This window comes from Labeo rohita, chromosome 9 (assembly GCF_022985175.1).
Source record: "Labeo rohita strain BAU-BD-2019 chromosome 9, IGBB_LRoh.1.0, whole genome shotgun sequence".
NCBI classification, from domain to species: domain Eukaryota; kingdom Metazoa; phylum Chordata; class Actinopteri; order Cypriniformes; family Cyprinidae; genus Labeo; species Labeo rohita.
Window position 1 is genome coordinate 31,074,555 of NC_066877.1, and position 18,553 is coordinate 31,093,107.

At 35.6% G+C, this 18,553-nt stretch overlaps 1 protein-coding gene across 1 annotated transcript in view; it reads right to left on the reverse strand.

Annotated features, from left to right (window-relative positions):
* LOC127170782 (lactase/phlorizin hydrolase) overlaps positions 1-18,553 on the reverse strand; it is a 208,002-nt gene that overhangs the window by 183,434 nt on the left and 6,015 nt on the right. The window contains 6 exon segments of the mRNA XM_051119020.1: positions 16,505-16,674; positions 16,770-16,993; positions 17,089-17,220; positions 17,309-17,415; positions 17,656-17,858; positions 18,331-18,529. Of these exon segments, the coding sequence (XP_050974977.1) occupies positions 16,505-16,674; positions 16,770-16,993; positions 17,089-17,220; positions 17,309-17,415; positions 17,656-17,858; positions 18,331-18,529 (1,035 nt within the window).

Below are 18,553 nucleotides of genomic sequence, written 5' to 3' on the forward strand. Positions count from 1 at the left end.
AGTCATTTTACTTGTTCAGTAAATGCATCCTGATTCAAGAATTTTTAGATACTTATACTAGAAAACAAGACAAAATACTAAGGAAGAAAATCGTTTTTTTTTTTTATTTATTTATTTAATTAATTTATTTATTTTTTGCAGTGTACTAGTAACAATGGTTATTTTTGATATCAGAAATTACATTTCCACCAGAAACAATGTTAATTCTTGATATCAACAATTTAATTTAGTTAATCACTAGTTAAAATGCTAATTACTGCTATCAGGAATTAAATTTCAACCTTTAAAAAAATATAATTCTTGATATCTGTAATTGTATTTTCACTTCTTAAAAAATTAGCTGATTTTCTATCTGAGTTAGTGTTGGCTACAGATAAGGTCTTAATAGTAGGTGACTTTAACATCCATGTTGATGATGAAAATGATGCACTGGGAGCAGCATTTATAGACATTCTGAACTCTATTGGGGTTAGACAACACGTGTCAGGTCCCACTCATTGTCAAAATCATACTCTAGACTTAATACTGTCACATGGAATTGATGTCAATGCCGTTGAAATTCTGCAGCAAAGTGATGATATCCCAGATCACTATCTAGTCTCGTGTATACTCCAAATAACAAAAACTGTCAATTCAACTCCTTATTACAAGTATGGTAGAACAAGTATGGTTAAATTGGAGCATCTTTTGGTATAGGGGGCTGGAGAGAGTAACACAGACACAGTCTGTCAGTTTAAATCTAGATTAAAGACCCATCTCTTTAACCTTGCTTACACATAACACATCAACATATTCCTATAATTCAAATCTGTTAAAGGATTGTTAGGCTGCATTAATTAGGTCAACCAGAACCGGGAACACTTCCCATAACACCTGATGTAATCAGTGCATCATAAGAAGAATGGCATCTACGCTAATATTAGTCTGTTTCTTTCTTATTCCGAGGTCACCTTAACCCCCATATCCAGTCCGTATCCAGATCAGATGGTCACTGCAGTCCCCCGGATCCAGTCTGTACCCAGATCAGATGGTGGATCAGCACCTAGAGATGACCTCTACAGCCATGAATGTCAGCAGAGACCACATCGACTAGATGAGCCCCAGAGACGGAGCCCCAGAGACGGATCCCCAGTGAAGACCTCGTCACCTAGACAGCCGTCGGCACAAGACCACGGGAACCAGATGAGTCCTCTGCGTCTGGCCAGAGGAGAACTGGCCCTTCGACTGAGCCTGGTTTCTCCTAAGGTTTTTTTCTTAATTTGTCATTGATGGAGTTTTGGTTCCTTGCCGCTGTCGCCTCTGGCTTGCTTAGCTGGGGACACTTTTTCTTCACACAATATTGTATACTATTTGAACTGAACTGAGCTAGATGATGACATCATTGAATCCAGTGATGAACTGCCTTTACCTGAAAATTGAGTGTTTACTGTTGCCCTTTTGCATTATTGATGCACTATTTCCTATTTAATACTGTACAGCCACTTTGTTACAATTCTATATTGTTAAAGGCGGTATATAAATAAAGGTGACTTGACTTGACTTGACTTCACTAATTAAATGTCACCATAGGCTGCCATTCATATTTAATTGTTGACATCAATAATTAATTTCTTACTAGTTAAATTACAGTTTCACTAATAAGAAATACAATTCTTACTAGTAAAAACCTTTATTTTTTATATCAGTAATCACATGGTTACAGACATCTATTCTTGATATCAACAGTTTAATTATTGATATCAACAATTTAACTGTCACTAGTGACAATGTTAATTTCTGATATCATGAATGTGATTGTTAGTAACAAAGGTCATTTTAGATATCAGAAATTGCTCTCTCAATTGTTGATATCAGAAATACACTATCTGTTAAAAAATGCTTTGTCATATTGGTGGTGACACACCAATATGACAAAGCACTTTTTAACAGATCAATATAGTGTATTTCTGATATCAACAATTGGGAGAGCAATTTCTGATATCTAAAATGACCTTTGTAACGGTCTGTTAAAAAATGCTTTGTCATATTGGTGGTGACACACCAATATGACAAAGCACTTTTTAACAGATCAATATAGTGTATTTCTGATATCAATAATTGGGAGAGCAATTTCTGATATCTAAAATGACCTTTGTAACGGTCTGTTAAAAAATGCTTTGTCATATTGGTGGTGACACACCAATATGACAAAGCATTTTTTAAGAGATCGTTAAAATTAGATTAAAAATCCATCTCTTTAACCTGGTGTACACATAATACACTATCACAATTTTATAATTAAAATCCATTAAAGGATTGTTAGGTTGTATTAATTAGGCCAACCAGAACCGGGAACACTTCCCATAACACCCGATGTACTTGTTACATCATAAGAGGAATGGCATCTATGCTAATATCGGTCTGTTTTATTCTTATTACGAGGTCACTGTAGCCACCCAGATCCAGTCTGTATCCAGTCCAGATGGTGGATCAGCACCTAGAGACAACCTCTACAGCCATGAATGTCAGTGGAGACCATGTCAACTAGATGCGCCTCAGAGACAGATTCCCTCCGAAGACCTCGACGACCACCGGCACAAGACCACGGGAACCAGACAAGTCCTCTGCACAATCTGACCTGTGTTGCAGCCTGGAATTAAACCACGCCATGCTGTTTTTGCTCAGAGAACTGGCACCCTGACTGTGCCTAAAGGTTTTTTCTTCATTTGTCAAAGATGGAGTTTTGGTTCCTTGCCACTATCACCTTTGGCTTGTTTAGTTGGGGATGCTTGACTGATTGCAAAGATACTTTTGCATTATTGAAACTATTATTCTGTTGACTCTGTAAAGCTACTTTGACAACATCAATATTGTATAAAGCGCTATATAAATAAAGGTGATTTGACTTGAGTTTTGATAAAATGAACAATCCAGTGACATCTAATACAAAACCTTTCAAATTAGCAATTGTTTAACCTTAATAAAACCAGAGGCATGGGGGTATTTTAATACACTGAGGGAAATTGAAAGCTGCAAGTTCCCAGCAGTCTCTGTTAAATTGTCTGAAATATTCAGTTGGGATGTATACTTTTACTTACTGCAGAAACACTAAAAAATGTCAGCAGAGAAAACTCTGTTAGAAAACATTTTATACATGGGACTGAAAAGAAAAGTAAAAATGATGACTTTCACATAATATCTTAAGTCGTTTTACTTGCAACCTGATTCAAGATTTTTTAGATATTTATACTTGGAAACAAGACAAAAATACTAAGGAAGAATTTTTTTTTTTTTTTTTTTTTTTTTTTTTTGCAGTGTACTAGCAATGGCTATTTATGATATCAGAAATTACATTTCCACTCGAAACAATGTTAATTCTTGATATGAACAATAAAATTTTCACTGATTTTCACTAGTTCTTAATATTTGTAATTGTATTTTCACTAGTTAAATGTCACTTACTAGTAAAGACCTTTATTGTTTATGTCAGTAATCACATGGTTCACGTCTATTTTTGAAGGGATATCAGAAATTGCTCTGCCAATTGTTGATATCAGAAATACATGATCAATAGAATAAAATGATTTGCGGGACTATCAAATACATGATCTGCAGTGTTTGGCAGTAACGCATTACTTTGTAAGGCGAAATAGAAATATCTAAACTTTGATAAAATGGATACTACCAATGAAAAAACAGGAAAATGAAGGGAAGCAATAGAATAAAATGATTTGCGGGACTCCCGCGAAATAGAAATATCTAAACATAAAATATCTAAAACAAATGAATTGCTATTCATGAATCGCACAAAAGCAACAAGAACAACTAATATAAAACAAAAACGATGAACACGCGTAAGCATAGGCAGAGTTTCTATTTGCATGTGTTTGCAGAGTTGAACAATGTTGATTTCTGGAATGCAATGGACAATCAGAGAATCCACTCACCGCTCGAAATGCCGTGCATTCTGCAACCACGCACGCAGCAGCCTATTGCTTTTAGTAAAAATAACAGTGGTTTGTGAATCTTGATGCTTTAATAACAAATATTTTATCGAGCATTTATGCTGGAATAGCAACACACAAATTTAATATTTCAGGTAAATTTCGTGGATGTACAGAAAAAAAGTAATGTAACTAATTACTTTTGAAATAAAGTAATCAGAACTGTAATTTGATTACTTTTAAAAGGAGTAATCAGTAATCAGTAATTTAATTACATTTTCAGAGTAACTTGCCCAACACTGAATGATCTGTTCAATATGACAAAGCATTTTTTAACAGATTGTGTATTTCTGATATCAACAGTTGGGAGCAAACTCATGTTGCTTTATTGTCCTACATGTCTGTTGCAATCTCAAAACTCTGTCCATTTGAAAATACCTAGAATATCAAAATCAACGGTGGGCGGCAGATCCTTGTCCTATTTAGTGCCCAAATTCTGATACACCCTGTCAGTTTTGGCAGTGTATGTACACATCTACCCTATAATGATAAAACAACTTGTATAAAACTTACTAACTTCTGTGACATAACTAAATATTAAATAAAGCAACCTTCATGTGTCACAGAAGTCACAGAAGAACATCTCTTTTCAACAGATTAGGTCTGCCACAAAAAACTGTCTGCCTATTGCTATTTTAACTCGGAATACACAACTTGGAAAATAAAATACTGATACAATGGCCAAAGCTATTGACAGAGCATTAATTCATGCTTAAGATAATCATGAGTTATGGCAAACCATTTTGACTTTAATTCCTTCAAAAGATATGAATTCTTAATATCTGATATATCTGATATCTGATCTTAATATTGATCACTGATATCAAAAATAAAGTTTTTAATAATAGGGATTGTATTTCTGATAAGTGAAATTGTAATTTCAACTAGTAAGAAATTAATTAATGATATCAACAATCATTTTAACTAGTGAAAATTGAATTGTTGATATCAAGAATTAACAATGTTACTAGTGGAAATGTAATTTCTGGTAACAAAAAATAGCCATTGCTACTAGTAGAAATCCAATTCCTGATATCAAGAATTAGCATTTTAACTAGTGAAAACTGAATTGTCGATATCAAGATTTCATATCCTTTAAATCAATACAAGTCAAAACGGCTTGCCTATTGCAATTCCCAGTATATAAATTCTTGAATTATTTATATTTTTTACTAGTTGAAATTTAATTCCTGATATCAATAATTAGCATTTTAACTAGTAAAAATTGAATTGTTGATATCAAGAATTAACAATGTTATTAGTGGAAATGTAATTGCTGATATCAAAAATAGCAATTGTTACTAGTAGGAAACCAGTTCCTGATATCAAGAATGAACATTTTAACTAGTAAAAATGGAACTGTTGATATCAATAATTCATATCCTGAGAACTAATAAAAGTCAAAACGGCTTGCCATACATGAGTATAACTCATCAATAACTAAAACATTTATAAATAAAGTTCCTTGCTGCTATAACCTTTGGCTTTCTTAGTTGGGGACTCTTGACTGATTACACAGATACTTTTGGAAGAGAGCTGAACTGGATGATGACATCACTGAATCATCAATGAACTGATAATTTAAAATGACTTTGACACTGTCAATATTGTATAAAGCGCTATATAAATAAAGGTGATTTGACTTGAGTTTTGATAAAATGAACAATCCAGTGACATCTAATGAAAAAACCTTTCAAATTAGCAATTGTTTAACCTTAATAAAACCAGAAGCATGGAGGTATTTTAATACATTAAGGGAACTTGAAAGCTACTATTTCCCAGCAGTCTCTGTTAAACTGTCTGAAATATTCAGTTGGGATGTATACTTTTACTTACTGCAGAAACACTGAAATGTCAGCAGAGAAAACTCTGTTAGAAAACATTTTATACATGGGACTGAAAAGAAAAGTAAAAATGATGGCTTTCATACAGTATAAATAAAGCTGTAGAAAATCTGTGTCTAAATTTACTTTGTACATAATCACACAATGAGCATAATGATAAAAAATGATTATTATTCGTTATTATTCTATTATTCTAAGATGAAGGTATTTTAATACATCCGTTGCATCAATAATAGAATAATGTAAAGTGAGCATAACTAATGTGGAATGCAGTTTATTTTAATCTACAATATCAATCTGCAAGTGGCTGGACCGTTTGTGCTGTCTGTAAATCTGGTCTTTGAAAAAAACCTTGAAAATCAGATTCTCCAAAATCTCACCAGATCTCCAAACACACAGACCAAATAAGACGTTTGAGTGTATATTCTTACACTGAAAGTTTCCAGTGAACTTTGCTTTGAGAGAAACTGTATTGATTATATAAATCTGCTTTTATGCTGTATTATCGGAATAAGCAAAGATCGGTCTCCTTTCAATTTTTTTTTATTATACCAAGTTATCTTGGTGTGTGTGTTTTAAAGGCTTTAATAAAACTCAACAGGGGTCAATATGCATTGATATCATATCATATCAGGATAGTAACTGACAGTAAATTATCATTGTTAACCCTAAAAAGAGCAAGACCAAAAAGAGACATAAGAAAATTAATTTATTACTATGTTCCAACGTATTAAAACACAAATAATACATGATTCATTCGTGATTTTTTTAACATTTTTTTATTTTATTTTTGATTGATGATCGAAAACTTTTAGATTGTTAGTTATAATTGATGATGAATATGTACTGGACTAATTCAGCTTGGGTTTTCTTGATTAATATTTAAAAAAAAAAAGTAAATAAAAAATGTTCATGTTAAAATGTAAGTATCAAATATAACACAACAGGCTTTTGAGGAATGTTCATTTGTGTGTCTCTTAAGCATCTCTGAATAGTAATGAACTGCATATATGAGCCAAAAAGCCTGAAATATGTGAAACTGTACAGTTTGCATGTGTTTTTGTTGAGTATCTTATTTCATAGATACATATGTACAGGTGCATGTCAATAAATTAGAATGTCGTGGAAAAGTTCATTTATTTCAGTAATTCAACTCAAATTGTAAAACTTGTGTATTAAATGAATTCAGTATACACAGACTGAAGTAGTTTAAGTCTTTGGTTCTTTTGGTTCATGATTTTGGCTCACATTTAACAAAAACCCACCAATTCACAACAACAATCTCAACAAATGGTGACATGCCAATTAGCTAATCAACTCAAAACACCTGCAAAGGTTTCCTGAGCCTTCAAAATGGTCTCTCAGTTTGATTCACTAGGCTACACAATCATGGGGAAGACAATCATTGACACCCTTCACAAGGAGGGTAAGCCACAAACATTCATTGCCAAAGAAGCTGGCTGTTCACAGAGTGCTGTAACCAAGCATGTTAACAGAAAGTTGAGTGGAAGGAAAAAGTGTGGAAGATAAAGATGCATAAAGATTTTGATTGTATTAAGCCACTCCTGAACCACAGACAATGTCAGAGGCGTCTTACCTGGGCTAAGGAGAACAAGAAATGGACTGTTGCCCAGTGGTCCAAAGTCCTCTTTTCAGATGAGAGCAAGTTTTGTATTTCATTTGGAAACCAAGGTCCTAGAGTCTGGAGGAAGGGTGGAGAAGCTCATAGCCCAAGTTGCTTGAAGTTCGGTGTTAAGTTTCCACAGTCTGTGATGATTTGGGGTGTAATGTCATCTGCTGGTGTTGGTCCACTGTGTTTTTTGAAAACCAAAGTCACTGCACCCGTTTACCGAGAAATTTTAGAGCACTTCATGCTTCCTTCTGCTGACCAGCAGGATTTGGCACCTGCCCACACTACCAAAAGCACCAAAAGTTGGTTAAATGACCATGGTGTTGGTGTGCTTGACTGGCCAGCAAACTCTATGGGGTATTGTCAAGAGGAAAATGAGAAACAAAAGACCAAAAAATGCAGATGAGCTGAAGGCCACTGTCAAAGAAACCTGGGCTTCCATACCACCACAGCAGTGCCACAGACTGATCACCTCCATGCCACGCTGAATTGAGGCAGTAATTAAAGCAAAAGGAGCCCCTACCAAGTATTGAGTACATATACAGTAAATCAACATACTTTCCAGAATGCCAACAATTCACTAAAAATGTTTTTTTTATTGGTCTTATGAAGTATTCTAATTTGTTGAGATGGTGAATTGGTGGGTTTTTGTTAAATGTGAGCCAAAATCATCACAATTAAAAGAACCAAAGACTTAAACTACTTCAGTCTGCGTGCACTGAATTTATTAAATACACGAGTTTCACAATTTAAATTGAATTACTGAAATAAATTAACTTTCCCACAACATTCTAATTTATTGAGAAGCTCCTGTATGTGTATGTACACATGCCTGAAAAAAATCCAAGTATTGTTGACTGAAAACTAAACTCAGTATACTTACTCAGTAGGATTGTTTATTTGTGCATTGCACTATGAATCATTTTGCACTATGCACTGCTTCCCTCAAATTCTCTTTTCTGCACAATTTAATGCACAAAATATCTCTTTTGCACAATCTCATGTACAAAACATCTTTTTTTTTTCATTTGTACAATTTAATGTACAAATGTATCTTTTGTAAAACGTCATGTACAGTACTTATGTAAAGTTTTTGTTGTCTCAGTTTTGTATGTGTAGTCAACTATTTATTATAGTTATAGTATTTATAGTATATGTATAGTCAGATGGTTAACCGTTGTATAGGTCTATAATTGCTTTTCTTATTCGTGTACTGTTGTATGTTTATATTATGTTTAACTAGTATGTAGCACCGTGGTCCTGTGAGACATGACATCTCGTTCCACTATATGTCCACACATGTAGCAGAATGACAATAAAGCTCGACTTGACTTGATTTGACTTAAATAAATGATTAATCAGATGAATAAACAATGATTATATATATATATATATATATATATTCATTTAAGTATTAAGTACTGAAGTGATTTTCTAAAACAAAACAAAAACATACATAAAAATGTGACATGTGACAAGAGTTAACTGATGCACTTGATAAATCACATTATATAAGAAAGCAATCATTATATCATATTTCAAGGCAGTGTCACTTTTGATGTATTTATGATACACAGCAAATGATATAATTAACATTGCTACTAATTTAGATAAAGTTAACTGATATTTTATTACTGTTAAAGGTAGATACTGAAATTATTTTTTACATAATTTTTATTACCCATATGATAATTGTTAAAGCAGGTATTATGTTGAGAATGGCGCAATAGCGGCAATGAACCAAAACTCCATCAGTGACAGAAATGGAGAAAAAACCTTGGGAGAAACCAGGCTCAGTCGGGGGTACAGATAAACCAGCAGTCTGTTCCATGTTGCAGCAAAATCAGTTTGTGCAGAGGACTCGTCAGGTTCCCGTGTTCTTGCGCCAATGGCCGTCTAGGTGATGAGGTCTTCACTAGGGATCTGTTTCTGGGGCTCATCTAGTTGACATGGTCTCCGCTGACATTCAGGGCTTAAGAGGCTGTCTCTAGGTGCTGATCCACCATCTGGACTGGGTACGGACTGGATCAGGTGACTGCAGTGACCATCTGATCTGGATACAGACTGGGTCTGGTGGCTAGGTGACCATGGAATAAAAATGAAACAGACTAATATTAGCATAGATGCCATTCTTCTTACAATGCAATGAATACACTGGGTGTTATGGGAAGTGTTCCCGGTTCCGGTTGACCTAATTAATGCAGCCTAACAATCCTTTAACGGATTTGAATTATAGGAGTGTGTTATATGTAGGCCAGGTTAAAGAGATGGGTCTTTAATCTAGATTTAAAGTGACAGAGTGTGTCTGCCTCCCGAACAGTGTTAGGTAGATTGTTCCAGATTTTGGGGGCTAAATAAGAAAATGATCTGCCGCCCGCAGTTGATTTTGATATTCTATGTATTCTCAAACTGCAGAGTTTTGAGAACGCAGTGGACGTGAGGGACTGTAATGTGATGAAATCACTGAATTATCAATGAACTGACTTTAGCTGGAAAATGACTATCAGTTTAAAATTATTGTCCTTTTGCATTATTGAAAATATTATCCTGTTGATACTGTCAAAGGGTTACTCCACCCCAAAGTGAAAAGTTTGTCATTACTCATTAACCCCTATGTTGTTCCAAACCTGTAAAAGCTTTGTTTGTCTTCGGAAAGCAATTTAAGATATTTTAGATGAAAACCGAGAAGCTTGTGACTGTCCCATTGACTGCTAGGTAAATACCACTGTCAAGACCCAGAAAAGTATGAAAAGTACAAAATAGTCCATCTGCCATCAATAGTTCAATCAGAATTTTATAAAGTGACAATAATACTTTTTGTACACAAAGAAAAAAATAATGATTTTATTCAACAATTTGTCTCCACGTCAGCATAGCGCCATTTTGGAGAGTTTCCACTGGATGCACACTGCGTACGCCGAATACGCTGTTTTCGTTCAAATCAAAGTGTCACATCACGTTGTTGGAAGACGAACGCAGGAGACGTGGAGATAAATGAAAATAGAATTTAAAATTAAAAACCAGGAGCAGGCAAGACACATGTATGTAACTTGTAGACAGGACGAAGGAGAACTCAACAGGCAGGAACTAATATACACTGGAATAATTAACAAACACAGGTGTAGGGAATCTAATTAATTAATTAAATCTAATTAAATGTCTAGTTCTTTCATGAAACTCTAGATGGCGCAGGTTGACGGGTGTTAACATAACTGATGATATTCACAGCCTTATACTTGGCATAAGCTGATTGGTTCATGTCACGTACACAGTCAATCAGTTTGCAGTTTTACATTTAAATGGCTGATTGGCATTCACTCTAGCTTTCGCAGCAGCGCACTTTCAGAGTTCCTCTGAAACCCTCCACCTTCCCCAGCTCCACCTGTATAGATCTGCTACAGGTTATTTTACATGCTATTTGTGCGGCATCAGCATGTCTTAAATACTCACAGCACCATATCGACATATGCTTTGGCAGTAGCAAGTTTCTGTACTTGCCTGCAGCAGCAGCAATTCAGCAGCAACGTAGCAGATCTATATTGCCAAGACCAAATACATTAACATTGTCATATGCATTACCATGCTAAAACCTTCAGAGTTGTCATGGAAGAACTAATGAAAACTGATGATGTCTTTCATACTTTTCTGGGTCTTGACAGTGGTATTTACCTGGCAGTCAATGGGCCAGTCACAAGCATCCTGGTTTTAATCCAAAATATCTTAAATTGTGTTCCCGAAGACAAACAAAGCTTTTACGGGTTTGGAACTACATGAGGGTAAGTGATTAATGACAAAATTTTCATTATGGGGTGGAGTAACCCTTTAAGCTACTTTGACAGTCAGTATAAAGCACTAAATAAAGGTCATTTGACTTGACTTTTGATAAAATGAACAATCCAATGAAATCTCATGAAAAAACTTTCAAATTAGCAATTGTTTAGCCTTAATAAAACCAGAGGCATGGAGGTATTTTAATACATTAAGGGAACTTGAAAGCTACTATTTCCCAGCAGTCTCTGATAAATTGTCTGAAATATTCAACTGGGATTTATACTTTTACTTACTGCAGAAACACTGAAATGTCAGCAGAGAAAACTCTGTTAGAAAACATTTTATATATTAAACTGAAAAAGAAAAAGAAAAACTTATGACTTTTATACAGAGTAAATAAAGCTGTAGAAAATCTGTGTCTAAATTTACTTTGTACATAATCACACAATGAGCATAATGATAAAAAAAAAAGATTATTATTTGTCTTATAAAACAATAAGATGAAAGTATTTTTATACATTATTTGCATCAATAATAGAACAATGTAAAATGAGCTTAACTAATGAGATTTATTTTAATCTATTATCCTGTATTCTTTCATACATGATTAATATTTCTAACATTGTGTGCAAGTGGCTGGAGCGTTTGTGCTGTCTGTAAATCTGGTCTTTAAAAATCTTGAAAATTAGATTCTCCAAAATCTCACCAGATCTCCAAACACAGACCAAATAACATGTTTGAATGTAATAATATAATAAAAAATATTCAGTGAACTTTGCTTTGGGAGAAACTGTATTGATTATATAAATCTGCTTTTATGCTACTATCTGAATAAGCAAAGATCGGTCTCCTTTCAATTTATTTTTATTATACCTGTTATCTTGGTGTGTGTGTTTTCAAGGCTTTAATAAAACTCAACAGGTGTCAGGATTCTGGACTTTGTGTTCCATGTTTTCCCTCCAGCCTTAGTTCCTGTTTTCCTTATTTGGTAATTTTCCTGTTTTTGTTTGGTTTGATTTTGTTAATTAGTCCCGCACATGTTATTAATTATTTTGTGTATATTGGTTCCTTCCTGTTCAGTTGCCCTTCGTCCGTTCTAGTTTCTTATGTGTGTTTTTTATTAAAGACAGTTTAAATATATCTCTGCGTCTCCTGCTTTCCCCAACAACGTAACATGACAACAGGGGTCAGTATGCATCAGTATCATATACAGGTGCATCTCAATAAATTAGAATGTCATGGAAAAGTTCATTTATTTCAGTAATTCAACTTAAATTGTGAAACTTGTGTATTTAATAAATTCAGTGCACACAGACTGAAGTAGTTTAAGTCTTTGGTTCTTAATTGTGATGATTTTGGCTCACATTTAACAAAAACCCACCAATTCACCATCTCAACAAATTAGAATACTTCATAAGACCAATAAAAAAAAAAAAAAAAACACTTTTAGTGAATTGTTGGCATTCTGGAAAGTATGTTCATTTACTGTATATGTACTCAGTACTTGGTAGGGGCTCCTTTTGCTTTAATTACTGCCTCAATTCAGCGTGGCATGGAGGTGATCAGTCTGTGGCACTGCTGTGGTGGTATGGAAGCCCAGGTTTCTTTGACAGTGGCCTTCAGCTCATCTGCATTTTTTGGTCTCTTGTTTCTCATTTTCCTCTTGACAATACCCCATAGAGTTTGCTGGCCAGTCAAGCACACCAACACCATGGTCATTTAACCAACTTTAGGTGCTTTTGGCAGTGTGGGCAGGTGCCAAATCCTGCTGGAAAATGAAATCAGCATCTTTAAAAAGCTGGTCAGCAGAAGGAAGCACAAAGTGCTCTAAAATTTATTGGTAAACTGGGTGCAGTGACTTTGGTTTTCAAAAAACACAGTGGACCAACACCAGCAGATGACATTTCAGCCCAAATCATCACAGACTGTGGAAACTTCTGTTTCTGACTGTGGAGCTTCTTCACCCTTCCTCCAGACTCTAGGACCTTTGTTTCCAAATGAAATACAAAACTTGCTTTCATCTGAAAAGAGGACTTTGGACCACTGGGCAACAGTTCATTTCTTGTTCTCCTTAGCCTAGGTAAGACGCCTCTGACATTGTCTGTGGTTCAGGAGTGGCTTAACAAGAGGAATACAACAACTGTAGCCAAATTCCTTGACACGTCTGTGTGTGGCACATGTCTTGATGCCTTGACCCCAGGCTTAGTCCATTCCTTGTGAAGTTCACCCAAATTCTTGAATCGATTTTGCTTGACAAGCCTCTCAAGGCTGCGGTTCTCTCGGTTGGTTGTGCATCTTTTTCTTCCACACTTTTTCCTTACACTCAACTTTCGATAACATGCTTGGACACAGCACTCTGTGAACAGCCAGCTTCTTTGGCAATGAATGTTTGTGGCTTACCCTCCTTGTGAAGAGTGTAGTGGACAGCACATTCCAAGGCCCAGTTTATGGCAAGGGGGCCCCTCCCTGACCACCATAGTGGATAGAGGTTTGCTACATTTTGATTGGATCTTGGTGAACTAACATAAGCAAACTGTCCAATGCCGCCAGATAAAGATGCCAGGACAACAGCCAGACATCTCTTAGAGTGCAAGAAGAAGACCTTTGGTACAAAGCCCGGGAAGGATGGAGCTTCCTGTTGGTCAAAATGCAGTTTGTGCCCTTCACCCACCTTGAGACTGATTTCTAAGGGTTTGGCCTGTGACCAACCATAAATATTCCTTAGGACCTCCAGATGCAGCAGCAGTGGGTGAAACAAAGAGAGATCATGGAGATCTATCCAAATCCATTCGTAACTAGGTTTCAAACCTTAAAACTGATGCACACTACAACACACACATCTTAAACTAATTCAGAGAAATAAGTGTTCCTTGTGACAGCAACGTGTAGTGCAACACCTTACACAAACTTAGCTTAATGGACAAATTAATGCATGTATGACAATTCAATCTTTTCCGATCATGTTTGAACTTAATGTGTCCAAGTCTCCAGCTTTTGAGGCAGCAACAGATTCGACCACGTTCTGAGCCTCCAGCCTGCAAGGAAAGAGATAATCTACGTTCAAAGTCTTTGTCCAGCGAGACAACAACTGATGCAGCATACTGAGTCTCCATCCTAGGGAGACAAAGCGGATTGACCAAGTTCTGAGTCTCTAGCCCAGAGAGGCAGAAGACATACAGACATTTGCAACAAGGTTAAGCTCCGGCGAGCAAACCTTCACTTCAGGTACATTTGCTTGCATGTTCCAAGCTAAGGACCTTCAGCACCTACTCCAGGGTCACATCTGCGTGTTCCAGATCTTAGGACCCTTGATGCTCCAGGAGATCAGCATCCTACAGCACTTCATCTTCAAGGCTGTCGAAACGGATTCCTGCTCCACTGTACTGCCACCAGCGCAACCAGTGGAAGAAGTCACCGGCACAGGACTGCTCACTCAACCAAAGCGAACGTAAATATCACTTCCAAACCTCCTCCAGAGACCTTGGCATTGTTGTATATTGTCAGTATATGATTTTCTAATTTACACTAGATATTATATAGCTGATTGCAGTTGAGAACAAATCTTACACGTATTTGTTTGATGCATAGTAAGGTTATTCACCTTATTTGTTTCAGAGTAGCAACAGTTTATCTTTCCAGATAACGTAGCTCTGACATAGCAACACCCAACATAATCACTTGCATTTTATGCATCTTATGCACTTTATTCCTTTCTCATTCATGGTATTCATTTAGTAGTTGTTGATTGCTCTTGTCTATCTTTTGTTAATAAAATTTATTTTCTTACAACTTGTGTCTTCCTTGTGTTCATAATACAGTAAGAGGTTCTACAAGTTAGAGATCCCACCAGATCTTTCTTATGTGATGTACTCATAACCACACATTAATTGACATGTGATCCAAGAATCACAACGTCAGCTGTGACATGAGTACCTATCATTATACTATTTCACCTCCCTAGGTTGGCAAAAGCAAAATTCACTACATTAATTGGCGTCCCAAGGTTGGCGAAAGCAAAATTCACTACAAGGGTCAATGATTATCTTCTGGACAACTGGCAGATCCCCATGATTGTGTAGCCTAGTGAACCAAACTGAGAGACTATTTTGAAGGCTCAGGAAACATTTGCAGGTTTTGAGTTGATAAACTAATTGGCATGTCACCATATTCTGATTTGTTGAGATTGTTGTTGTGAATTGGTGGGTTTTTGTTAAATGTGAGCCAAAATCATCACAATTAAAAGAACCAAAGACTTAAACTACTTCAGTCTGTGTGCATTGAATTTATTTAATACACAATTTTTACAATTTGAGTTGAATTACTGAAATAAATGAACTTTTCCATGACATTCTAATTTATTGAGATGCACCTGTAGTAGATCAGGGTAGTAACAGACAGTAAATTATCAATGTTAACCTTGAAAAGAGCAAGACCAAAAAGAGACATAAGAAAATTAATTTATTACTATTTTCCAACGTATTAAGGCACAAATAATACAAATTCATGATTTTTTTTTCTTTTACACTTCTATTAGACTTATATTTTAATGTTTGCATCCCTCAGGATTGTCCCTTTGGGGTGTACATTGACTGAAAACTTTTAAATATATATATAATGACCAGAACATTGCTACTAATTTAGATAACGTTAACTAATATTTTACTGCTATTAAAGGTAGATACTGATGCAATTGCTAATATTTTCAAAGAGACATATTTATAAGAAATTATAAAGTCAAACTATAGCAAGAATGCACTGTGAAACTGTGAAATTACATGCATTTGATATAGAATATTATTACCCATATGATAATTGTTAAAGCAGGTAATATGTTCAGAACTTGTCCTGTAGAGGAACACATTGATTTCGAGATAAAAGACGTTTTTGTTTCTTGAATCCCTTGACAAGTCCAAACACCAAGAGGACAACAGCGACTGCGGCAATAACGGTGAGACTGAAGAGGACGTTGAGAGTCAGTCCAGCATTAGAACCTGACACTTCCAATCCCAAGAAACTGACCAACATTTCCTCACCAGTAGGAGGTTAAGCAGTAGATCCTGTAAACAAGAGAGATGGATGGATGAATGGATGGATAGACAAACAGATAGATAGATAGATAGATAGATAGATAAATAGATAGATAGATAGATAGATAGATAGAGAGAGAGAGAGAGAGAGAGAGAGAGAGAGATAGTACCTGGGACGTCACTATTAGGTTCATGGATCTCACATTCATGTGGACTTTCTCCTGGGCTTATGAAGCCATTGCAGTTGACTATTGTAGCATAGCGCCAGACTGATTTCTTAGGAATACGTGGTAAAGCTGGATCTGATCGATTTACATAGAAAAGGCCAAATCTTTCAGAAAAACCCATCGTCCATTCCAGATTGTCCATTACTGACCAGGCAGCGTAGCCGCGGATGTCCACACCATCCAGCAAACGCGCTAAATAACAAAACAATATTTCATTCAATTAGTACAAATGAATTTTTACCAAGAGTCTAAAATTGATGCATGAAAAAAGCATAAAATCTCTTTACCTTTCAGGGCCTGATTGATATAGTTTTCATAGTAGTGGATTCGGAGAACGTCATTCAGATCTACTGGCCCTCGTTCTGATACGCCATTCTCTGTAATGTAAATGGGAGGGTTTCCATATTCTTCCTTAATGAAATTCAGATTTTTTCTGAATCCCACAGGATTTATATTCAACCAGTCAGATCCAGATTCCAGCCATGTACGATCTCTAATAATTACTGCACCCCTGGAACAGATGACAGCATAATAAATATTGATGGATGTTTTAAACAAATTGAGCCTGAAACAGTGCGATGATGCTGATTAAAACTAAAAGGCCACCTGTCTGCATCGTAGTGCTCTTGGTTTCCAAAGTCAACGTAAAAGGCTAAGACACTGGTGTAGTGGTTGAATCCAAAATAATCATGAGTTCCCTTAATTCTTGCTATTTCTTCTGGGGTAAATTCTGGAAGCCTGTTAGATGTCAAACACAAATGTAAAAGCATGTATAAATATATGAATACAAAACTTTGAATTCCCCAGAAAAAAATATATGTATCACCTTGATTGTGGTCTGCCAGCAGCTAAACTTCTCTCTCGAATTCTGTTCTTCATTATATCGCTGTAATCTCCATTGAACACAGGATGAGCAAACCAACCAATCATGAACTGTTTTAACAGATGAAAAAAGGCATTCTCTAGTGATTAAGTATTCATGCACACAGACAAAGGTATTATTATTTTAGGATCGTTGCTATACTATCATAGTATTTATTAATAGTTTGAATTAGTTTTTTACTTTAATATTTTAATTTCAATTAACTTAAATGTTTTTTTAGTATTTTCAGTGTCAGTTAGCGATAACAACACTGTCATGAATGCGGAAATCACTGAACTACGAAACTGTACCTGAACTGCACGCTCGGCTGCATCCACATCTTCCTGTTTGTATGGGTTTCTTGGTTCAGCCCAGTCACAGTTTATTGTGATGCCAACAATGCCACCTTGTTTTGCACGATATGTGTCATTATACACATGCCAGGCCTCAGCATGAGCCTTGATGAGGTTGTGTGCCGCAATATATGGGGAAGTACCTGGATTATCATTTAAACCTGGACACAAATAGAACATCACACTGCATAAAAAGGCTTGTCTTGCTTAATATTTTGTCTTGTTTCTAGTCTAAAAATTCTTAAATCAAGATGCATTTCTAGATAAACAAAATGACATAAGATATTTAGTCTTATTTCCTGTGAATTTCCTCAAATTATCTGTCAAATCAACAGCCAGTGGGGGGGTTAGTAAAATACTCTTAAAACATCATTATTTTTCTTACCCCACTGGCAAATAATTTTACTTATTTTAAGCAAAATGCACTTAACTCTTTTTTTCCCCCAGGAATCTTAGGTCATTTTGCTTATCTAGTAAATGCATCTTGTTTTAAGAATTTATTTATTTTGACTGGAAACAAGACAAAAATACTTAGTAAGACAATATTTTTTGCAGTGCAAGAACTTTGATGCATTAATAACTGTTAACATTGAAACTGACAAGCTAAAATATTATTTTCTATACAAATAATACCTGGTGCAAAAACTCCATGGCCATATCCAAGCAGTGCAACAATGTATGGCTCATTGAGAGTGATCCAGAACTTTACTTTGTCTCCCAGACTGTTAAATACAACATCAGCATAGTCTCTGAACCTCTCAACAACGGTCTCATTCTCCCAGCCACCAACATCTTGGAGTGCTTGTGGTAGATCCCAGTGGTACAAAGTCACCTGTCAGTACAAAATGATAATAAG